The sequence below is a fragment of the Petaurus breviceps genome, unplaced genomic scaffold, assembly GCF_028583685.1.
Source record: "Petaurus breviceps papuanus isolate PSGF00001 unplaced genomic scaffold, PetGlider_PUasm1.0 207, whole genome shotgun sequence".
NCBI classification, from domain to species: domain Eukaryota; kingdom Metazoa; phylum Chordata; class Mammalia; order Diprotodontia; family Petauridae; genus Petaurus; species Petaurus breviceps.
In genome coordinates, this window is record NW_027185850.1 from 24,038,325 (window position 1) to 24,063,404 (window position 25,080).

The window sequence follows — 25,080 nt, forward strand, 5'->3', positions numbered from 1 at the left end:
ATCAGCAGATGGTCAATACAGAAATCAGACTGATTATATATACATTACAATCATATATGGACAACGAAAACAAGACGTGCAGCTGACTGTGGATCAGATCAGGAGCTTCTTACAGTAAAACTCAGACTTAAATTGAAGAAAGGATCACACTATCTAGGTATGACCTAAACAGCATTCTTTATGAACATGAAGTGCTGGTGATGAATGAATTTAAGCAATCAGACTTGGTACACAGAGTGCCTGGAGAACTGTGAACAGAGGTTTCCAAAACTGTATAGGAGGCAGTAACAAAAAACATCTCAAAGAAAAAGAAGAGCAAGGAAGCAAAATGGTGTCTGATGAGGCTTCACAAACAGCTGAGGAAAAAAGGAAAGGGAAAGGAGAAAGGGAAAGATAAACCCAACTGGATGCAGAATTCCACAGAATAGCAAGGAGAGAGAAAAAGGTTTTCTTAGATAAGCAATGCAAAGAAACAGGAGAAAACAACAGAATGGGAAAGACAGGAAATCTCTCAAGAAAATTGGAGCTACAAAGGGAAAGTTCCATGAAAAAATGGGACATGATAAAAAACAAAAATGGTAGGGATTTAACAGAAGCAGGAGAGATTTAGAAGAGGTGGCAAGAATACACAAAAGAGCCATACAAGAAAGATCTTACCATCACCTTTCAACACAATGGTGTTGTTACTGATCTTGACTCAGACATCCTGGACAATGAAGTCAAATGAGACTTACGTATTCCTAACAATAAGGCTAGTGGGAGTAACAGACTTCCAGCTGAGCTATTTAAAATTCTAGAAGTTGATGCTGTTAAAATGTTGCACTCGATATGGCAGCTAATGTGGAAAACTCAACAGTGGCCAGTGGATTGGAAAAGAACAGTTTATGTTCCATTCTAAAGAAAGGCAATGCCAAAGGATGTCCAAATTACCAAACAACTGCATTCATTTCACACACCAGTGAGATTAAGATTCTGAAAGGTGGGCTTCAGCAACATAAGACCCAAGAACAACCAACCAGAAGAGCAGGCTGGTTTTTGAAGAGGCAGAGGAACTAGACCCAACTGCCAACATTCACTAGATTATGGAGAAAGCAAGGGAGTTCTAGAAAAACATCTACTTCCGCTTCATTGACTATATAGCCTTTTACTTTGTGCAATGTGGCAAGTTCTCAAAGAGATGGGAGTACCAGATCATCTTACTTGTCTTTTTTTGTTGTTGTTGTTTTTGTGGGGTTTTTTTGCTTTTTGGAGGGCAATTGGGGTTAAGTGACTTGCCCAAGGTCACATGGCTAGTTTTTTTGTGTTAAGTGTCTGAGGCTGGATTTGAACTCAGGTCCTCCTGACTCCAGGGCCCATGCTCTATTCACTGTGCCACCTAGCCGCCCCAGTCATCTTACTTGTCTCCTGAAAACATTGTATGTGGGTCAAGAAGCAAAAATTAGAATCGAACATGGAACAAGTGATTGGTTTAAGACTGGAAAAGGAGTAACAAGGCTATATAGTGTCGTCTTGATTTAATTTATGTGCAGATACTCATCATATGAAATGCTAGGCTGAATGAATCAAAAACAGGAATTAAGGTCGCTGGGAGAAATACCAACAATATCAGATAGGCAGATAATATCACTCTGATGGCAGAAAGTGAAGAGGAATTAAGAAGCCCCTTGATGAAGATGAAAGAGGAGAGTGTAAAAGATAATTTGAAACTTAACATCAAAAAAATTAAGATCTTGGCAACTAGCCCCATCACTTCCTGGCAAAGAGAGGGAGAAGAAATGGATGCAGTGACAAATTTTATTTTCTTGGGCTCAAAGATCAGTGCAGATGGTGGCTGTAGCCATGAAATTAAAAAGATGCTTGCTCCTTGGAAAGAAAACTATGGTAAATCTAGACAGCATACTAAAAAGCAAAAGTATTGTCTTGCTGACAGAGCTCTGTATAGTCAAAGCTATGCTTTTTCCAGTAGCAAAGTATAGCTGTGAGAATTGGACCATAAGGAAAGCTAAGCACCACAGAATCTACCCTTTTGAATTGTGCTGCTAGAGAAGACTTTTGGAAATCCCTGTACAGCAAGAAGATTAAATCAGTGAACACTTTAATAAAATAATTCAGACTACTCATTGGAAAGACAAATGCTGAAGCTGAAGCTTAAGTATTTTGGCCACACAACAAGATGGGACTCCTTGGAAAAGACCCTGATGTTGGGAGAGATCGAAGGCAAAAGGAAAAGGGGATGGCAGAGAATGCGATGGATGGATAGTATCATGGAAACAACAAACATGAACTTGGAGAGACTTTGAGAGGCAGTGGAGGATAGAAGGGCTGGCAAACTATGGTCTCAGTCTATGAGGTCACAAAGAGTCGGAAACAACTGGACAACAAAATGACTTAGACAATAATTTAGTCAAATGGGTTCAGAACTAGTTGGATGGACAGAATCAAAAAGTGGTTGTTAATGATTTGGGGTCAATGTGTCAAGTGATCTCTAGTGAAGAACCTCAGGAATCTGTACTTGATCCTGTGCTATTTAATGCTTGCCTCTCAAGTTGCAATGGTCTGAACCTTCAGAAATCATTTTGTAGACCCAGGGGCAGAGTCAAGATGGCAAAGTAGAAACAGGACCTCCTTGAAGCTCCAGCTTCCACCTTCCCCAATTCATGTAAAAGGGGACTCTGAACAAACTCTGGAGCTACAGAACCCACAAAATGACACAGAGAAGCTAACCTCCCGCTGAGGACAGCCTGGCAGGAATCAGCCTGTGCAGCGCTCTGGGAGCCAATCACAGGCTCCCTTCAGACGTTTTAGCCCCAGGGCGGGCCTGAGGTCAGTGTAGTGTGGCCTTTGGAACCAGTAGCAGGAAGTGATTCAGCCTCTGCCTCCGCTGAGAAGCCTTGGCTCAGCCACTGCGGCCACATTGCAGCTTCAGCTCCTGGCCTGCAGAGTGTAGGGGGACCAAGCACCAGTCTAAAGGGTAATCGCTCTTCCTTTAATCTGCTTGGATCTGGATTGCAGTCTAGGGTGGAGGTCCTGGGGTGTGCGTCTAGCTTGCCAGAGTGTGTGGAGGCCTCTGAGAGGGCACCCATCTAATACCTCCGGTAGCTGAGAAAACCCCAGTGTTTGGGACGAAAGCTCCCCCTGTCTGGTGGCAGAGTCCTACTGCGGCAAAAAGCCCAGGGGTCAAGTGACTGAGGGGCGACATGACGAGGCAAAGGAAGCAAAATAAACAGAAGAATTCAACACTAGACTCCTATTTTGAGGACAAAAAGGATCAAAGCACGGAAGAGGAGGAAGACAGTGAAGTCAGAACTCCTACACCAAAAGCTTCAAAGGACAATACAAGCTAGTTACAGGCCATAAAGGACCTTAAGAAGCAGATAAGAGTGGAGGAAAAATTGGGAAAAGAAATGAGAACAATGCAAGAAAATTATGAAATGAGAGTCAACAGCCTGACTGAGGTAAATAGCACCTTAAAAAATAGACTAACGGGACGGCCAGGTGGCTCAGCCTGGCCTCAGACCATTGCAACTTGAGAGGCAAGCATTAAATAGCACAGGATCAAGTACGGATTCCTGAGGTTCTTCACTAGAGATCACTTGACACATTGACCCCAAATCATTAACAACCACTTTCTGATTCTGTCCATCCAACTAGTTCTGAACCCATCTGACTGAATGGGTAAGAGGGTAAGAGCACCGGCTCCAGTGTGGAGACGACCTGGGGATCGAATCCCAGGCTCAGACACTTAGCACCCACCCAGAAACACCTGGCCGTGTAACCTTGAGCAAGTTACTTAACCCCAATTGCTTAGGGGCAGCCAGGTGGCTCAGTAAGTAAGAGCACCAGCTCCAGTGTTGGGATGACCTGGAGATCGAATCCTGGGCTCAGACACTCAGCACCACACACAGAAATAACTGGCCGTGTAACCTTGAGCAAGTTACTTAATCCTGATTGCTTAAAAAAAAAAAATAGACTAATTTAAATGGCAAAAGAGGCTCCAAAAGGCAATGAGGAGAAGAATGCCTTAAAAAGCCGAATCTGCCAGATGGAAAAAGAATCTGAAAAGCTCAATGAGGAGAATCATTCCCTCAGATTTAGAATGGACCAAAGGGAAGCTAGTGCCATTAAGAGAAATCAAGATGCTGTTAAACAGATCCAAACAAATGAAAGAATAGAAGGCAATGTGAAATATCTCATGGGAAAAACCACTGACCTGGAAAATAGATCCAGGAGAGATAATTTAATTGGACTACCTGAAAGCCATGATCAAAGAAAGAACCTAGAAATCATCCTCCAAGAAATTCTCAAGGAAAATTTCCCTGATGTTTTAGAACTAGAAGGCAAAACAGAGGTTGAAAGAATCCACTGATCACCTCCTGAAAAAGATCCCAAAAAGAAAAGTCCTAGGAATATTATAGCCAGGTTCTGGAACTCCCAGATCAAGGAGAGAATATTACGAGCAGCCAGGAAGAAACAATTTGAATATTGTGGAAACACAATCAGGATAACACAGGATCTGGCAGCTTCTACCCTGAGGGATCAAAGGGCCTGGAATATAATATTCCAGAGGGCAAAGGAGCTGGGATTAAAACCAAGAACCACCTACCCAGCAAAAATGAGTATCATGTTACAGGGAAAAATATGGTCATTCAGTGGAATAGAGGACTTTCAAGCATTCTTGATGAAAAAACCAGAGTTGAAAAGAAAATTTGACATTCAAATACAAGAAGCAAGAGAAGCTTGAGAAGGTAAACAGGGAAAAGAAATTAGAAGGCACTTATCAAAGCTGACGATAATTGTAACTGATGAAACTTTTCTCAGTATAAAAATAGCTGAAGGGAATAGAAATATATATATATATGTGTGTGTATATATATGTCTATATATAAGGGTATATGGGCATATGAATACATATGTGAATGTGTGTATATATGTTTACAGGTATACATAGATAGAGGGCACAGGACCAATTTAATAGGAAGGGCTGATACTTAAAAGGTGAAATTAAGGGGTGAGAGAGGAATATAATGAGAGGAGATGGAGAGAGACAGAATGGGGTAAACTATCTCATTTAGAAGAGGCAAGGGAAAATGGTTACAATGGAGGGGAAGAATAGGAAGGCAAAAGGGAATGGTTCAGCCTTATTCTCATTGAATTTGGCATGGGGAGGGAATGAAATACACACTAAACAGGGTATCTCACCCTACAGGAGAGTAGGGGGGAAGGGGATGAGAGGGGGGATGATGGAAGGGAGGGCAGGCTTGGGGGGAGGGAAGTTGGAAGCACCCACTTTTGAAAAGAGATGGGATCAAAGTAGAGAATAGAACAAGTGGGAGGTGGGATAGGGAGGAGGGAAATATAGTCAGTCTTTTACAATATATTTACTATGTTAATGTTTTGCATTAGCTACACATGTACAACCTATACTGAACTGCTTATCTTCCCAGTAAGGGTGGGTGACAAGGGAAGAAGGGAATGAATCTGGAATTCAAAGTTTTAAAATCAAATGTTTAAAATGATATATATATATATATATACTATTATTAATACAATTTTACATGTAATTGGGAAATAAGATATACAGGCACTGGGACATAGAGATCCACCATGCCCTACTGGAAAAGTCAAAGAGGGTATGGGAGAAGATATGGGAGAGAGCAGATTGGAGGAAGGGATATCCTGTGGGACTGCTATTTTGGGGTGGTGGATAGGGGAAAAACAGGGAAAAAATTTGTAACTCAAAATCTGGCAGAAATGAACCATGTAAATCAGAAGTTAATAAAGCATTTGAAAAATTAAAAAAAATAATTTTTGTATGCAATGATTTGGTAATGCAGTTAATGTTATAATGTCATTGTGTTATTATGGTACCTCAAAATTATAAAATTCTTTTAAAATGTAAAAATTATGTGACCATTGTAAGTTTAAAAAAATGATGTTGAATATACAGCATTTTTTATCTGAATTTTGAAACTAAATACTGGGGAATATTGTGTAAAACCAGCTGTATTACTTTATCGATTTTGCTATCCCTGTCTTATAATGTGTATCTCTGCTATTTAAAAAATCAGGTATCTACAATCTTTACTTGTAATTACAAAAAAGTTATAGCAATTTTTACAATCTAAATTGTGTTTCACGTAACTTAAATTTTTGTTATAAAATTAAATCCTTCTTTATGCAAAAAAAGAAATCATTTTGTAAATATTTATAATTTAATTTTCTATGTACATTTTGTTTTTCCTCAATAAAATACAATCTTCTAGAAAGCAAGAATGGTTTCATCTAGTAACCCCAGGTGCTATCATAGGACTTAGCATATAGAGGTGATTCATGTTTTTTGAAGTGAACTATACTATGATAAGGAAACTCAAAAAATAAAAAGCAGTAAGAAAAGGTGACAGATATTACCATCAGGGAAGTGAAGACAGGCATTCTGTAAGAGGCAGCAAAGGAGCAGGGCTTTAAGGACTGCAGAGGCTCAAAAGGTGAAGATGATACCAACAGGGAGTTAGTTGATAACCCATAAGTGAGCTGCTAATAAAAGAATACCAAGCTGTCCTGGCCCAGATGAACTAGATATGCTCAGGTCCTGAAAGAACTGGAAGATGTGACAGCAGAGGCCCTGGCAAGGATCTCCCAACAGGACCAAGAGCTGGCCTTTATATTGTGATCTGAGGTTTGCAAAGTGCTTCATGAACATCATCTCTGTGGAGCCTCCCAATTACCCTGGGAGATAGATGTTATTACTGTCTCCACTTTACCAATGAGGAAACTGAAGTTCAGTGACTTGCCCAGGGCCACAATGCAGCAAGTAAACCAATTAATCTGTCAACATTTGTTAAATGTCTCCTATGGGCTAGACATTCTGCTAAGCTCTGGGGACACAAAAAGAAGCAAAGGAAAAGTGCTGTCCTCAAAAAGCTTACAATCCACCAGAGGAGACGGTGAATGAACAAATAGCTACAAAGAAGCTACCGACAAGATAAACAGGAAACAATTAAGAGGAAAGACACCACAACGAGGAGGGGTTGCGGAAGGTTTCCTGTAAAAGACGACATTTTAGTTGGGACTTGAAGCTGGGAAGGCAGTAGGCAACGCCGCAGAAGGAGAGCATTGCAGACAAGGGAGGTGGCCATAGAAAATGCCAGACTGGAGAGATTAAGTATGTTGTTTGTGTCGCAGGCAGCAGGCCTGCACCCCTGGATTAAATAGTACTAGTCAAGGAGTTAGGTGTAAGAAGAATGGGGAGGTAGGAGGGGGCTAGGCCTTTGAATGGCAGAGCATTTTGTGTATTCGATCCCGGAGGCAATAAGAGGCCATTGGAGTTTACTGAGGAAGAGGGTGATGTGATCAAACCTGTGCTTCAGGAAAATCACTTTAGTGGCTGAAGGGAAGATAGAGTGGAGTGGGGGAAAACTCGAGGCACGAAGATCTACCCATAGATTACTGCAGTAGTCCAGCAGAGAGGTGGTAAAGGCCCACAAAGAATGGAGTGCTTTCAAAAGATTTTGTAAAGGTGAAATCAATGGGCCTTAGGTAACAGACTGGACATGGGAAGTAAGAGAGAGTGAGGAGTTGAGGATGATTCCCAGGTTGTGAGCCTGAGGGACAAGGAAGATGGCATTGCCCTCTACAATAATAGGGAAGCTATTAGGGGAAGAGTGTTTGGGGAAAAGATAATAAGTTTTACTCTGGATATGTTGAATTTAAGATGTCTACTGAATATCCAGTTCAAGATATCTGAAAGGCTGTTAGAGATGTGGCACTGGAGGTCACCAGAGAGGATGGGGCAGAAAAGGTCGATCTGAGAATCATCCACATAAGAGATGATAAAGAAGTCCAATGAAGCTGATGGGATCACCAAGTGAAGAGCAGCCAGGACAGAACACGGAACGATCCCTAGGGTTAGAGGGTGTGATCTGGATAAGGATCCAGCAAGGGGGACAAAGAAGGAGAAGTCAGAGTGGTAGGAGAAGGACCAGTGGGAGGGGGAGGGGGGGCAGAGTGTCCTGAAAACCTAAAGAGAAGGGAGTAGCAAGGAGAGAATGAACAGTGTTAGAGCTTACAGAGAGGTCAAGGAGAATGAGGACAAAAAATAGGCCACTGGATTTGGTAGACAGATCAACAGTAACTTTGGAAAGAGCAGTTTTAGTGGAATGACGAAGTCAGAAGCTGGATTTTAAGAGGTTAAGGAGAGAGTGAGAGGGAAGAGGAGGCACCAATTATAAAAATAAATAGCTTTTTCAAGGAGCTTAGCTACAAGGGGTAGAAGAAATATAGATAGTAAGTGGAGAAGAATCAAGTGAGGGATTTTTTCAGGTTAGCAGAGAGACGGGAATGTTTGTAGGTAGTAGGGAAGGAGCCAGTAGACATGGAGAGTGGAAATAAATGAAACGGCAAGGATGACAGAGGGAGAGTCTGAGGGAGTTGGAGGGAGGTGGGAGGAGAAAGGAGGAAGGGAAAGAGAGAAACCTGATCTACACTGTGTTTGATTAGAATGAATACCAGACTATCAGTCCAAGAAATTACAAAATATTCTTTAAAGTGAGAGAGGTATCAAGACTAAAGGTCAGGGGGTGGCCAGGTAGCACAGCGAGTAAGAGCACTGGCTCCAGTGTTGAGAAGACCTGGAGATCAAATCCCAGGCTCAGACACTTAGCACCCACCCAGAAACACCTGGCCATGTAACCTTGAGCAAGTTACTTAACCCCAATTGCTTAGGGGCAGCCAGGTGGCTCAGAGAGTACGAGCACCGGCTCCAGTGTTGGGATGACCTGGATCAAATCCGGGCTCAGATACTCAGCACCACACCCAGAAATAACTGGCCATGTAATCTTGAGCAAGTTACTTAACCCCAATTGCTTTAAAAAAAAAAAAGACTGAAGGTCAAATTTTACCCTAATTTTGAAAAAAAAAAAGTGAACTAGGATTTAATTACTGTTAAAATTGAGAACGTATTATTAAATGGATGGTTGGAAAAACAAGTGAAGATTACAAAGAACCAACATGATTTCATGAAAAACAGATCATAAAAAGGCTGGCCTCATTTAGTTTTACTTAAAAATACAGAATGCTTCATGAATTTGTATATCATTTCTGCATTGTTCCAATTTTAGCATATGTGTTGACAAATCAAGCCCCCTCAATTACTTTTTTGACAAGGATATTAAACTGGTAAATGAAGGAAAAATTGCAAACACAATTTACCTAGTTTTTTTAAACTTACGTTTTTTTTTTTCAAAAGCAGATCTACCTTCTCTTCCTCTCATCTCCCCCTCCTAAGCCCCTACTGAGAAAGCTTTAAAAACAAACCCACAAACATATATAGTACAGCAAAACAAATTCCCCCAGTGGCTAAGTCCCTCCCCCCCACCAAAAGGCTGAATTTGTACTATGATTCTATCACCTTTTAGCATATGGGGGATATATTTCATAAGAAGTCTGGAATCATGGTTAGTAAGTCATAAAGACATCCAAACTTCACCATCTTTACATTACTGCTGTTCTCCTGGTTCTACTTGCTTCACTTTGTATCAATTCATATAAGTCTTCCCAGGTTTCTCTGAAACCATTCCCTCCAACATTATTCTATCACATTCATGTTTGTTTGGCTATTTCCCCCTCAGTCTCCAATTCACAGTAAAAGAGCAAAGAATGAGCTGCTATAAATATTTTTGTGCATGAATTATTTTTTCTATCTCTGTGGGGTACAGACCTAGGAGCAGTAACACTGGGTCAAGAATTTAGTAACTTTTTGGGTATAGTTCAAAATTGCTTTCTGGAATAGCTGCACAAGTCCACAGTTCCACTAGCAGTGCACAAATTTAAATATTTTCCAACAATTCCTCAGCATTTATCATTTCTTTTTGGGGGGTAGGGGTAGATGCTGCCATCTAATGGGTATTAGGAAGAACTTCAGAATTGTAATTTGTATTTCTCTAATTCTGAGCAATTTAGAGCATATTTTCACATGGCTATTGACATCTCAGTTTTTTTTTTCCTCCAAAAACGACCTATTCCTATGCTTTGACCATTTATCAATTGGAAAATGGCTTTTATTACTATATATTTCAATCAGTTGCTCATATATCTTAGAAATGAAACTTTTATCAGAGAAATTTGCTATGAAGATTTTTCCCATTTACTTGGTCTTTAAATTTTAGCAATTATTAGCTTTGTTTGTATAAAAGCTTTTTAACTATGTAAATAAAATTGTCCATTTTACCTTTTGTGACCCTCTTTATCTCTTATTTCATCAATAACTCTTAAAGCACAAATCTAACAGGTAATTTCTTCCTTGTGTCTCTAATTTTTTTTTATGATGTCACCCTTTACATCTAAGTCATAAACTCATTTGCAACTTATCTTGGTATATGGTGTGAAATGTTGGTCCATACCTCATTTCTGCCAAACCTTTTCAGTTTTCCTAACAGGTTTTTTTTTTCTTTTTGGAGTGGGGAGGGTAGGCAATTGGGGTTGTCACTTGCCCAAGATCACACGGCTAGTAAGTGTGTCAAATGTCTGAGGATGGATTTGAACTCAGGTCCTTCTGACTCCAGGGCCGGTGCTCTATTTACTTCACCACCTAGCCACCCCCTAAAAGTTTTTAAAAAATTTATTTAGGGAAGACTTTCATTTTTATATTTACTTGACCTACCCATTAATAATGAATAATTCTATGATTATTTAGATCTGTATATATTCATATAAAGAGTGTTTGGTAGTTTCACTCATATAGTTCCTAAGGCAACAGTCAGTCATGTGCTATGCAACCTTGAGTCAGTCTCTCTGTGCTACCATTTTTCCATACAAAAAATGAGAATAATTCCTCCTAAGATGTTGTAACATGTAAGAGCCCTTTGAACTCTTCAGAGAAAGATGTTTTACAACATAAGGCTGCACTGTTGCAATTTATGTTGGCACATGGCTTCAGTGGGACTAAATTGCTACCACTTTTTTATCGGATTAAAGCAGGCATAGAAATAAATCCATTTAAAACACACACACACACGTAGGAAGATTCTGAAGTATTTCATATTTTTGGTCATTTTAAATGGAATTTCTCTATCTCTTCTTTTTTTTTTTTTTTAAGCAATTGGGGTTAAGTAACTTGCTCAAGGTTACACGGCCAGTTATTTCTGGGTGTGGTACTAAGTATCTGAGCTCGGATTCGATCCCCAGGTCAGCTTTCTATCTATTCTTGAAGGATTTTTCTGATACATAAAGAAATGTCCATTTTTTTTTTTATGTAGGTTTAGTTTTTATCCTACAGGCTTTCATGAAATTGTTAAGTGTTTGAATTAGATTTTTTTTTAGGTTGACTCCCTAAGGTTCTCTAAGTAAATCATTATATCATCTGCAAAAAGGATGATTTTGTTTCCTATTCTTATACTAACCTCAATTTCCTTCTCTTGGCTCATTACTATACCTAGGTAGTTTCTAGAACTAGGATGGACAGTAATAGTAGTGACAATGGACATCCTTGCTTTACCCTTGTTCATTTTGGAAAGGCATCTGGTTGTAATGAGAGTGTAAATTTTAAAGATCTTCCCTGCCCCTAGGCTAACGTGCACCTGAAGCCTGGGGTGGGAGGCTTGTTTTTCAGTAGATACTTCTTGATTGGCCAGTGGGTCAATAAGGTTGTTACATTCTCTGAGCCAGGAGAAGGCTATATAAGCCCTGATGTGTAGCTTTGTTTTGGGACTCACTTTGAGAAGTATTCTATGATTTGATCTGAATTCTGGGAAGCCGTTGTTGAGAGTCCCCCGGCTTTGAAAAACCCAGAATGTGGAAACCCAGATGTTAACTGGGTATGGATGTAATGGTTGGACAGTTTGGAAATCTGTCTACTTGATGTTTCTGTCTTGATAATTATGCCTGTATACTTTGAGGTTCAGGGTGCTGACCTTTTCTCCTGAACAAGGTAAACGATATATGTCTGACTGATTAAAGTAAGCTTGTTAATCCATTTTGAGTTGCTTTCCTTTAACAAAGCAGATCCAAGAACCTGTGTGAGCAGGCACCCTGGGGACACTGGGGTGCTTGCTGCAACACTGGTTTATCCCTTTCACACATAATGCTAGGTCTTAGTTTTATATAAATACTACTTATCATATTAAGGAAAGATTCATTTTTTTCCTTTTCTTTCTTTTTCTTCCTTCCTTTCGTGTGTGTGTGTATGTGTGTGTGTGTGTGTGTGTGTGTGTGTGAGTATGTGTGTTTTAAACAGGAATGGACATTATATCTCCACTACTTGGTTTGACTCCACCATCCTCATGCCCCAATCCTATCCTCCTATAGCCCAGGAAAAGCTCATCACCAGGTAGCTTTGCTATTCATATCTCATCAGGACCATCAATTGCCTTTGACCCTCTGACTGCAGGACTGCAGGGAAAAGCAAAAACCCCCTCCCAAAGCCCCCACTGAAAAAAGGTTCAGAAGTCCAGCCAATTCTTCATTTCCCACCAGCTGTATGGCTTGATTTCATGATGACCCAGGAGAAGCTCCTCCTTAGAAATTCACCATGATGAAGATTTCATCAGCTCAGAAACCTCATTTCTCACCAGGTGCATTACTCTAGGACCTCTGAATGACTTTTCTAACACACCCCTAATTTCTAACATATCCCCCGGCTTTTCCACTTCCTTTTGTATGTTGTCTTCCCCGTGGGACTGTAAGCTTCTCAAGGGCATAGACTACCCCTCTTTTTTTATGCTTAGCACAGTGTCTGGCACATAGTAGGTACTTAATAAATGTTTATTGACTGAGTGACAAAAAAGTCAAATGACTTGTCCAGGTTCACACAACTAGTGAGTATTTGAGGCTGGATTTGAATTTAGGTCTTCTGGATTTGAAGCCCACTTTGCTACCTACCTGCTATCAAGATGCTTGATTCCACACCTAGAAGTTGCCACATGCAACGGATACAACAGAAAGAACTCCAGTTGCTTCCTAACAAACCAGGTGAGATTGGTGGTAGAAAATGATTTATAACTCATTTTACAGAGAAGGGAACTGATGCTCAGGGAGGTTATGGGTCTTGTTCACAACATTTTTGATTCATACCTGATTTCATATTAGATATTTTATAGGGAAAAATATTCATAGACACTTTCTCCCAGAATCCATTTCTGTGGCGCGTCACAGCAGGATTCTGGGAAGTTCTGAATGAGGAGCCTCTGTGCTTTGGGGAATGGGCTGAGAACAAAGTAAGCTCAGAGATAAGCATGATGCTGTGGAGGATTCAACTCTCACCTCCCAAGCAATTTAAATCATGTGTTTTTGGTGCCACTACATGTGACACAATGACACAGTGGGATAATCATCAAATCTACAAACTGCTCTCTTTTTAGAGCAGCTACAAACATCCTCTGACAAGACTGCAGTGCCATACAGAAGATCAAGCTATTCCCCAGGATATGCTAAAAATAGGGTTCACAATAATTTATCCAGAGCATCAGAAATGCCAGACACTTGTAGGATGATTTTTCAAAAAGGTGACTAAAAAGAGGCAAAAGCCTACATTAAGCAGGACTTGGGAGTACAAAAGCACTGATAGGCCCTGTCATCCTATGACTTCTGGAGGCAAGTTTGAGGACTAGATCCTCATCCTCCAGAAACACCTTTAAAGATTAACAAGAATATAATAAGTCACATTTCTAGTGGGCTTTAAAGAAGACTGTAAGAATTAGGACATCTATTTTTGCAGAAGAGGAAACAGGCTAGAGGAAGTTAAGTGACTTGCCCACAGACACTCAGCTCCAGAGTCAGTGCCAGCATCTGCCCAGCAGAGTTAAAAGGATTACATGAAATAACAATATGTCAAAACATTCTGCAAACCTTAAAGCACTATGCAGTCACATCATAGTTGTTATGGGAACCATTACTTTGAATTTCCTGACTTATAAATTGAAAACTTTGCTACAGACGCCTTCAATGTGCTGTCAGACTTCACTGCATACTTCAAAAGTAAACAAAAGAAGGAGAAAATGTAGCATGTACAGCATAGACAAGTTTACAATCTATCGGTTCCAATTATTTACAGTCATTTATTTATCGATAATGATGTCTTGGGCAAACTTAAAAGATTTTCAATTAAATCTCTTTGTTGCATGCTCAGAAAACAGGTTTACCTGCATGTTCACATTTCTTAAGAACAACACAACTTAAGATTTATAGACACAAAAAATAGTCTTCTTCAGACTAGAATTAAGCAAAACAAATCCTAACTATTTTTTAAGTTCTTTGTAGAGCTAAAACAGTCTAAGGATGAGATTTCAAATGAAAATGCCTGTTCAGCAATAAAATCATTGCCTTAAAAGGTTCTTTCTCTTCCATAATTACAGCTTCAAGTAGTTTTCTCAAAAGGATAACTACCATAGGAGGTCAAGTCCTAATATTTGGAAGCAACTTAAAGTCACATCACGTTCAGACTCGCCACCTACCTTGAAGTCTCAAGCAATATCCCCAGAGTGTAAGGTCACTGTCTAATGCGTGAATACACACAGGGTGGGTCAGCTTGTATCAACTCCGCAAGGCCCACACTAGGGCCGGCACTTAGAAAGCATACATACCTGCCAGAGCATCACGATAGAGCTGCACAAAGTGACTGAAGATGTCCTTGGGCAGACACTTCTCATCAGGCAAACACTGAAGAAGGATCACAACCTCTGACTGCCCCACTGCATGCATGCCCTTCGTAGTGAAACACCAGCACTTCCTGTTCACATCTATGGATGGAATAAGAATGTCAACAAGAGATCCAAGCTTTCCCTCTCTCTACCTGCCCTACTTCTGTCCCCAGGCCCAAACACAGGGGAAGTGAAACAGGAAAGGGAATGGCTATGCTACCTTTGCACAATGGAACTGAGCATATCAGGACCACTCTCCCTTTTTTTTTTTTTGGAGGGAGTAAGGCAGGGCAATTGGGGTGAAGTGACTTGCCCAAGGTCACATGGTTAGTGTGTCAAGTGTCTGAGGCCAGATTTGAATTCAGGTCCTCCTGGCTCCAGGGCCGGTGCTCTATTCACTATGCCACCTAGCCACCCCTGGGACTACTCTCTACAGCATAATCAGAATAGGCACCCTGGGACTCTGCTGCCTCGGGAAAGATCAGAGACAAGTGAAAAGGAAGCAAGGGCAACTGACAAAGCAGCAAAGAAATCTGTGAAGGAAATTACTAGAATAAAATAAATGAGGACCCCAGAATCTTTGGGGGAGGGGGGATCCTTGGATAGCATCTGACCTGGCCCATGCTATGTGACCATGGGCCACATCCCCCATAGCCCCTTGCTCTGCCTTCAGGGGCCAAGCTGAAGCAGCCTGATTCCTGAAATCTAAGGCAAGAATCCACACAATGCCACATATACAGACCACCCCTCTCCTAAGAGAAGTCACTTTCCTAGGAGTAATAATGATTTAATCAACATAATTAGTTTAAAAAAAAAAACTGGCTTTATTACTTTGGCCTCATGGTGTACCCTACAAGGAAGACATTTTTATGAGCCTGTAAAAAAGTTCTGTACTTACTGCAAAAGACTGGTTATAACCACAACTCCATACTATGGGAGAAAGGCATGCTCAGTGAGTGTGGGTGATACCTGCTGGGACTGACAGGAAATGCTGTCTTAAGCCTTTGGGTTCGGGGATAGAATAAGAGGTTTTCTGCCTCTGTAAAATATGGGAATTGGACTAGATCATCTCCGAGATTCCTTCCAGCATTAACAGTCGATGAGTATTATTTGAATACATGCAGCCTAAGATTCAAAAAGTTAATTTTCATCACTCATGATTTCTACCGGCTCACTCCAGCAAAATGGGGCCCCTGAACTAAGATGAAAACAAAAAACAGGCCACATTTCTGAAAATGCAACTTCTGCCCTCTCCTGTGAAAACATCTACATAAAGCAGTTCCAACTAAAGAGACTTGGACTCTATTTGGGGAATGGAAGCACTTCATCTATGAACTATCTAAGTATCCCCTTACTCCCAAATTCTTTCAATATAGGTAACCAATTCAAAGGAGCTCTCTGCCAGTTCCTTCCTAAGTGTAGGATGACACACTGAGTCAAGCATAAAGAAATAAACCTTAAAATGCTATGCCGTTCAGTTTTAGACTCCTCTCCTGGCTTGGATGAACAATGAGGATGTCACGTGGCAGAAAGAGCATTGGGTTCAAACTGTGAACTCTTCTTTCAGGTGTGATCTTGGAGAAGTCACTTCTCAGGGACTTTAGTTACCTTCTCCACAAAATGTGGGGTCGGACAAAGAAACTTTCTGGTCTTTTCCGGCTCTGAATCCTGTACTCTGAGTGGAAGGGAAAGGCTACTGGGCTAGATGGAGGCAGTCTGAGGAAACGCTATGGCTCCGAGGCAATGCAGAGGGCTTAGAGCAGGTGCTGACCAGGGCCAAAACAAGAACAGGAGGCGAGGGCTGTCCTCCCAGGGCTCCCAGAACTCTCACTCTCGCCTGGGGGCCAGAACAATCTTGTCTTCCCAACACCAGCCTGGAGAGCAGAAAACACAATTCCAGGCTCCTGTTGTCTGCACTGCGTCTACACTGTGGCAAAACAGTGTAGGCTCAAGTACCTGCAGGCCTGGCGCTGACCCTTGCTAGCCAAGGGACCTTGGAAAGTCGATGCATTTCCCTGGGCCTCAGTCCCCTCATCTGTGTCACAGGGTTGTGGGGAAAGCACTTGGTATGCCTTAGTGAAAGTCAGCTACCATTGTGGGTATCATAAGCCTGGGCAGGGCAGTCCCCTTCTAGTGTCCTGATGATTTTAGTTGGTTTACATCATGCAGCTCTGCATGGCAGAATGCAATGAACCCGAAAAATGATGCTGAATATCTGTGTGATCCTAGGCACACCACAGCCTCTAAAGTTCCGCTTCCTTGTCTGCCAAATTGGGCAATATCTGTACTGTCCTGATTTATACCAGACGGGGCAGGCATTCACCAGGGAACCAGGGATGGGGACATCTCACATCTACTCTGACACGGCCCCAGGGACTCCCCACTAGGAACAACGACCTCCACTGACCCCTGCAGTCCTGGACTGGGTTATCTTGGTGGGTGAGTAAAGTGACTGACTGATATACCCAGCCACTCCCAGACCACACTTCACATCCTGCCTAGCTGACTTAGCAGGAAACTAAAACCTTCTCAGAGCATGCTATCTGCCCCACTACTGTGTGCCCCATAATTCTGTTCATCATCCCAGGCTCCCTCTTCAGCTCCCCTACATTGCCACATCCTGTTATTCTACAAACTCCTGGACGACAAATACTGTCTCTGCCCACTCCAGATCCTATGTCGGTACCTGACATGTAGCTGGTGCTTAATAACTATGTGCTCAGTCCTGGCATCACTGTAAGGGAATCACCTTGTAAACTTTAATGGGTTATGAAGTCTGAGCCATTTTTGATGGCAATATTATTATCCCCGTCCAACTGACAAGAAAATTGGTGCTCAGAGACATTACAGGATTTGCTAAGGACCACCTGGTGCACCAGACTGGGGGGCCAGGTCTGCTGACGCCCAGCCTGGAAGCAGCCCCAATGCAGTGCCCTCCACAGCCGTCACCTGCTCCTTTCTTCATCAACCAATTTCTATGTTCAACTTCCAGAAGTTACTGATGGGAATACTCTATTTATAACCAAGGCTTCTGTAAAGCTTAGCTAACTTTAAGAAAAGTTTGGAAGAAGAGACCACTACTTACAATTAACAATTTTAACCATTGACAGCAAATTTGCATTTAAAACAAACACCAGTGGATCAGGGCCACCATCCTCCAACTGCTGCATCACGGAGATCTGGGAAGGGCGCTCCTCCACAGCATAATCTTCAAGGAGAAAGAGAGAGAGAATGAGAGGAGAATGGACTGGAAAAGGAGAGCTGGAAGGGGGGCCCACACACGGAAGAGTGTGCGCTCAACAAGAATCGTTTCAAAACCAACTAAGACAACCAGAGGAGAAAAAAAGCATTTGATTTTACCTGACTTCCTACCCCAGAAATGATCCTAAAGAGAGTCTCTTCTTCCTTCATCAGAAATCACCCAGCCTTAACAATTTCACACACATGTTCTAAGACCAACATTTCAAATAATTCAGTCCCAAAAGCAATTCTGGCATCAGGTCCAACTCAGAGGCTCTGGTAGCTCCAATATTAGCTTCAGAAAATGGATAAACTGATACTTTTCAAAGCTCCAAATATCGTTACCTCCAGGATCTCTAGTGACAGAGATGACTCGAGACACAGAGACACTCTCACACTAAGAGACCAAGGCTATATGAGCTGTATTTGGCCCGTGAAGGCTAGGTCCAATTTGACTGACCCAATACATGCTGCATGAGGAGCACTGGGAGCAGGAAGAAGGAACTCTACGTGGTGGCAGGATCAAGAAGTTTTACTTGTGGCTGTAGAAGGTAGTGGTGGACGTTTGTCCACTGAACAGGGAACTACCTTCCAAGACGCCAGGAAGCATGGTCATCTGAACTGTACTGCCAAAAGTATCCTTTCAGGGGTGTCTGGCATCATTCCAGTAGAAGGCAAACGGTCGTTATTGTTATAATTTGATTAGATCCCAAATGTCAAGACTCTTTTATTCAGGATGGTTCGATAGATAACTCCCAATATCAAGAGGGGCCAACCATCACTGCCGTCCTGCACAACCCTCAAAACAGAGAGAAAGACAATCTGGGATATTCTGGGGGGAGGGACAGTGGAGAAAGTTATTCTAAAATGTACTGATAATTCTGATAAGAGGTATCCTGAAAGACTTTTAAAATTGTACAGTAAATATATAGAGAAGAGTGCTATAACCCTGGACTTCTTAAATTTTTTCCACTCGCGATCCCATATGGGGTCACAACCCATAGTTTAAGAAGCATTGCACCCACTAGGAAGAGAAGGAAAAGCTTCAGAGCAGCTCGGGGTATAGGGAAACATAGGGGGCTGGGCCAGACAGTACAGGGCCTCTGTCCATGGCACTATAGCATCCTGACTCCTCTGTTCAGTCAGCTTAGTCACCTGTAGAAAAAGAAGTTTTAACCCTTTGGTGCCACTCACCTCCTTTGACCCCTGTAGAAATGAGGATGGGAGGGAGGCCATCTTCTGGAATCAGGTTCATTGCACTTCCAACAGGACTCCCCACCTGAGTTATACTCCCCGAGAATGCAGAAATATCAGTCTACAAAAAGCAAGTGTACATAACATTGAAGAGAATTCAAGACTTGGGTAGAATATAACAGGGGAAGTCAAAGAGGAATCTAGCAGCCTTTCAATACTCTTTTTTTTTTGCTTTTTTTGGAGGGCAACTGGAGTTAAGTGACTTGCCCAAAGTCACACGGCTAGTAAGTGCGTCAAGTATCTAAGGCTGGATTTGAATTCAGGTCCTTGACTCCAGGGCTGGTGCTCTGTTCACTGTGCCACCTAGCCACCCCTCAATACTCTTTTTTTTAACTTGTAACAAACATTCATTGAATACCTACTGAATAATAAGAACCTACTATGTGCAAAGTCCTACATTAGACACTTGGGAAAGAAGAAATATTTAGCTGAAACATGGTCCCTACCCTCACTGAGCTTCTGGTCTAGCAGGAAGATAAGACACCAACAGAGAAGGACAATGTACACTATTCCACACGCAGTACAGAGTGCCTTAAAGACTGAGAAAACTCAATGCTATGTGAGGGCAGAAGACTTAGCCCTCTGCTCACGCCTCTTCCCTTTGCACTGGTCACGTCAGGACTATGGAATTGTCCTTGTTTTTTCTCCCCTACTGAACTATAAGTCTGTTTGCACCAGCAAGAACTGTGCCTGGTTTCATCCTAACATTCCCACTACAAAGCACTGTGCATTTTAAGCACACACACACACACACACACACACACACACACACACACAGCAGTTAATAGATACTTGCTGAACTGAATTACAGATAAAATATGACAAGTACTTCAGATACTTATCTCTCTTTCAACCCTTAATGTACAATTAAATAATGTTTCACACACTTTATTCTTGTTTGCCTTATAAAGGCCTCCAGATTCACAGCATTTTAGAACAAGAATGGTCCTTATAGATCAGCTGGTTCAATTCCCTCAGTGTTACAAATGACAAAACTGAGATTCTTGACTTGCCCCAAATCCCACCGTGGTGAGGGGTAGCACAAGAACTAGAACCCAGGTCTCTCAGGTCAGAGCTCAGTACTTTTTCCATTATGATTCTCTCTCTCCTATCAGGTAAGAAAACTTGAGAGAAGTGAGAGAATCTAGAGGGTCTGTTTTGGAATTCCCACATGCTCTTCCTGCCTCCCAATGGTGGAAGTCATAGTTGGATATGCTGACTGGAGAATGAGACAGTGAAACTCTCTAACAAGCAGAGCTGTTCCACCCAGGGAGGTTTTCAAACAGGAGCATTCCTGTGTAAATGACCTCTGAGGTCCCTTTCAACGCAGACGTTCTGCACTCAGCACAAGGCACAGTGCTGAGACTGGTGAGTTCTCTTACCTCTGCTGCCAGCGGACTGCTGCTCACCGGCTGGGCTGGCTCATGAGACACGGCCAAGGCGCCCGTGGACGAAGGACCACTCACTGTTAATTTGGCTGCATCAGCAACTTCCCCATTAGGCAAGATTCCATCAGCAAACCACACTCGCCTTTGCTCTCGGGGCTGAGTCACTTAAGGGGCCAGAAAAATAAAAGAGGAATCAATATGACAGGCATCTAAATGTCACCAGCTCAAAGGGTCACCCAATCCAGGTATGCAGAGATGACTATTGGTGCAACTGTCTTTGGAATCTAATAATCACAATTCCCCATTTCTGGGGTTAAAAGCAACAATGACAAACAGCTGCTTTTAAACAGTGTCTCAACTCTTACTCAACAGCACAGCAGAGGAGCTCAAACGTGTGACACACATAAGGGGCTCGCACATTCCCCTGTGATGTAATCACAATTGTTGACACATTTCACTGACCAAAAAAACTGAGGAAGAACAGAATATGGCCAAAATAAGTATACGTAGAAAGCTCCTAGAAAATGAATTAATAAGAGGGGGGATGTGGCCACAGACCTTCAACAGCTCCAGTAAATAAAAGGTTAAATCCCTGGCACCTGAATATCTAGGAAAGGGATGTGATTAAAAAGAGCAAAAAAAGATGCATGGAAGAATGTTGGAGAGGCCCTAATGATTAGGATGGAAAGAGTGGAAACAAAAGTACAAGAACTGACAAGAGAGTGGACTAGATTCCTTGGGGCAAACTGGAAACGAAGAAGGAAAAGGCATCATAACATGGAACGGGGAGAAGGCTGTCCCTTTTTCTGACTCTGCAGGGACTGCACCTTTACTCCAACTTGGGAAACCTTCAAACAATCAATTAATAGTCAAACAAGACTGAACCTGGGGAAGAGGAACCCTTACCTCCCCACCCCCCAAAGTGGCAAATGAAATAAAGGGATCAATGGCTTTAAGAGAGAAATTTTGAACTCAAAAATACAGGCATTGTGGCCAAGTGATGGTCAGACAGTAAAGGGAGAAGGGAAGAGTATAATCAGTCAGTGAGTCAGAAGTCTATACTCGTCAAAGTGGGGCAGGAAGAGTTACTCAGACAGAAGGGGGCGCTGCTCTTAGAAAAGGAAGAAAAAGTGATAATGACTATCAGGAAAAATCTCTCTGACAGTGAGATCACTAAAGAGAAACTTACACTTGCTATTTCTATTACTACTATTACAATGACTCCTGGAACTTGTCAGTTCTCCCTTAGTGGCAGTCTAAAGTGCTCTGCAGTCATCCACTGATGTGAACGTGTCACCCAAACTGAGGTGCAAGCCTGTCCATTCTGTACTTGTCATGTGCCACCCCCAGTTTAACAGTTAGGCTAAGTACAAGGTATGTGGATCCTGTCTGGAAGTTGCTGCAAATCTAAAGGAAGAGACTGGCCAGGAGGAAGGCCAGGACATCTGTGTCCCACAAGGCCCTTTTCATCACCTCCTAGGCTCCTGTAAAGGGCACAAAGAGGGGACTAGGAGAAGAACCCCAAACAGAAATATTCTACACCCACATCTCCTTCAAGAATAGGACTGGGAGATACTCTGCTCTCTTAGGGGAGCTTGGGAAGGGAGGGGGAGTCACCAAAAAGTCAGGCAGCACAACATATGTTCCACGTGCCCAGAAAGTCTTAACATGATTCTCGCCTCCTTCTTCCACTGAGCTCCCACCCAAAGGGATCTATCAGTGGCATTTAAAAATGTGTGCCACCAAAGCACACTGGCCCCTTTTCAGAGGGACGTGGAGAAGGGGAAAAAACTGAGTGAGAAAGAGAGAGAAGAGTGCGCAGTCCCCTACCTTCTGCTCCTGGGTGCTTTAAAACTCCCACAGGCACCATCACAGTGGGAGGTGGAGAGCTCAGTGCTCCTGAGGCCTGAGCTTGCTGCAAGGGAGGGATAGTAGAACAGTACTCAGCAGGATTGTTAGGGTTAGGGCTCTGGCTTGAGGCACTCATCATGTTCTCCCAGGCTTGAGCTAAAGCAAATACAGACACAATCAATGTGAATGGATTGTAAAATATGGATACCAAGATCTGCTCCTGCTTAACACGCATGGCAAGGCCTTTTTCCTTGTGATAAAGGTATTAAGGAAATAGGGGATTCAGCTTAACCAAGTAAAAATGCAGCTAGGTAAACTGTGATTTAGTAGAAGTAAAATTACATGAATTTTTTTTTCCATCTGGATTTATATTCCATTCTTAAGATCATACCTAAGTCATTTGTTTCTTTCAAAGAGGAATATAATTTCCTTTTAAAGGAAATTAAATATCAAGTAACTAGCGTACAGGTTTTTTTTTTAAGTGAGTTAATGTGTTCTGTTCTTTCCTTTACATTTAAAGTCTTTATAAAATGTTCTACCAAATTCTAAAACCTGGGGGTTTAAGCACCGTAATTAACTCCACTGCATGCTTTTCAGTTTCAGTCTAATAAGCTTCTAAATTCTTTTGGGGTGGGGAGTCGGGGTGTGTGTGTAAAGATCTCATCTGAAAAACTCCAAGGCCTGAGATTAAGCAGACGTCCTGCAGAGATGCTCTGGCTTAGCTTTGTATACAAACACCTCCACCTAGTCATATGTGGAGTGATCACTAATAGCCATTGCTAAATTTTGGTCATGTCTCAAAGCACATAACTCTTCCACTGATGAGTGCCGATGAATGAATGTGGACCGTGCTGCAGCATAGACAAGAAAATGTATTCAAAGGGACCACAAGGGAAATGAATGTTCTCCAGAGGAGAAAATGTATGTAAAGTATTTAGTGAACTTAAAGATGCAATCTAACTGCCAGATATCACCATCATGATCTGTAACACAGATCATCTGTAATACAGGTACATTCCCTTTACTCTGAGAAAAGGAGCTGGAGAAATGGGAGGCACTGGTTTCACCCCACGTTCCTTCAGCTACCAAGCAAAGGACCTGAGCTCCATGATGTCTCCCACTCCCTCCAGTTCTTGAGTTCTAGGGCTGACTATTAAAATTCAGGTACAACAGCACGATTACCACGTGAGCAGAACCAGGCAGAATGATAAGTGTTGGGAAGTGCCTTCACGTTCAAAACCCCCCACCCCCCGTCAGAGTGAGGAGCCACAAGACTCTGGATGCTAGCTACTTCACTCATAAGCGGCAGTCCAGTACCAGGGCAGGGTCTCAGAGCCCTGGGCAAAGTTCATGGGGATAAGATAAAAGGAGAAAGGGGTGGGGGTGGGGGGGGCGCAGGAGAGATGGCATAGAGAGGGAACACTGAAAAGCACCAAATTAAATATTAAGAAAAGACTTGGCCAAGCCATGCGAGAGGAGAGATGCTTAAAAAACCAGGACAAGTAGGGAACCCTAAGGATGCCCTTTGAAGGGGCCTCCTTGGCTTAACACAAAGTAAGACTTGCCTATGAACCCTCTTATCATTTCCTTCATCTTGGGCTGTGCCAAGTCAAAAACAACTACTGAGGTAAAAGACCTTATACGGCCAAGGAGGTGCCAGGCACTGTAATTAAGCTGGGCGCTCACGTCTGTGGCCCAGTGCCAGGGAAGGAAAATAGAAGCAGTGAAATAAAAATCGATGGCCCCTAAAAGGGGAGCACATGATGAATGTCTGCTCAAAGTTACAAGAATTGAGAAGTGGAAGGAAACAGAGTGGATCATAGGAGATGAGAACTGCTCAGACTAACTTAGCATGCAATCGGTTCACAGGCCAGCACCAGAAAACATCACGATGGGTGGGTGATGCAGACAGAGACAGAGCAGGAGGGGCTGGAGCGGAGAAAAGTCAGTTTCTGGGGGGTGCTACACTGCGGCATAGGCAGGGACCCTGCCCCACATGCTCACCAGCACTTGAGCCTCTTAGGGTTCATTTTGGCAACAGTACAGGGAGGCTTTCAGAGGGAAAACATCATAGTCTGACCAATTATATTAGAACTCTTTACAAGAACAATGAAGTATGTGTAGGTCCCTTTTCCAACCCCACAGGAGGAAGACTGCATGACCTGGTATGCACACTCCTCCTAGTCACATACTTATGTGATCGAAGAGTGTAATTCCACAGTCACTTTAGTGAGAACAAGTCTATATGCTAAGAGGGCTGCATCTTCAAAAACAGCATTGTGTTTGTTCCTGGATGTTGGAACATTACTTATTTTAAAATAAAAAAGAACAAGAGGAGTGTTTCTCATTATTAAAATGCTTGCCCTCCCCTGGGAAAGGGAATCAGGCAGCAGCCTTCAAAAGCTCCCAGTTGTATAATAATACCCTCCCCATCTCAAAAGGGAATCACACGTCTTCCATCCTCTGTTCCCTTTCCACAGGAAAACAAACACATTTTCAAATGCTCACTACAGCAGCAGATTTGTGAATGCAATCGATTCTGTCTTTTCTAGTAACACTTACCTGGTTTTAGCCTTTAACCATTATATTAGGGAAAGAGATCCTAAGTTTTCAACAGACATTTCAAACAGAGTCATTTAACTTAATTTTCCCAACTAAGTTCAAGACGTTTTAAGAAGGCAAACCGCTTGTAAAAAACAAAACAAAACAAAAACATC

At 42.2% G+C, this 25,080-nt stretch overlaps 1 protein-coding gene across 3 annotated transcripts in view; it reads right to left on the reverse strand.

Annotated features, from left to right (window-relative positions):
- The window catches only part of LOC138164982 (zinc finger FYVE domain-containing protein 9-like), a 219,442-nt gene that overhangs the window by 55,710 nt on the left and 138,652 nt on the right, over positions 1-25,080 (reverse strand). For all 3 annotated transcript variants that reach the window (XM_069093001.1, XM_069093002.1, XM_069093003.1), the window contains 5 exons: positions 22,343-22,519; positions 20,507-20,676; positions 19,065-19,185; positions 17,716-17,838; positions 14,574-14,729 (listed from right to left, as the gene is read on the reverse strand). In XM_069093001.1, coding sequence (XP_068949102.1) covers positions 14,574-14,729; positions 17,716-17,838; positions 19,065-19,185; positions 20,507-20,676; positions 22,343-22,519 — 747 coding nt within the window. The remainder of the gene's footprint in view (positions 1-14,573; positions 14,730-17,715; positions 17,839-19,064; positions 19,186-20,506; positions 20,677-22,342; positions 22,520-25,080) is intronic.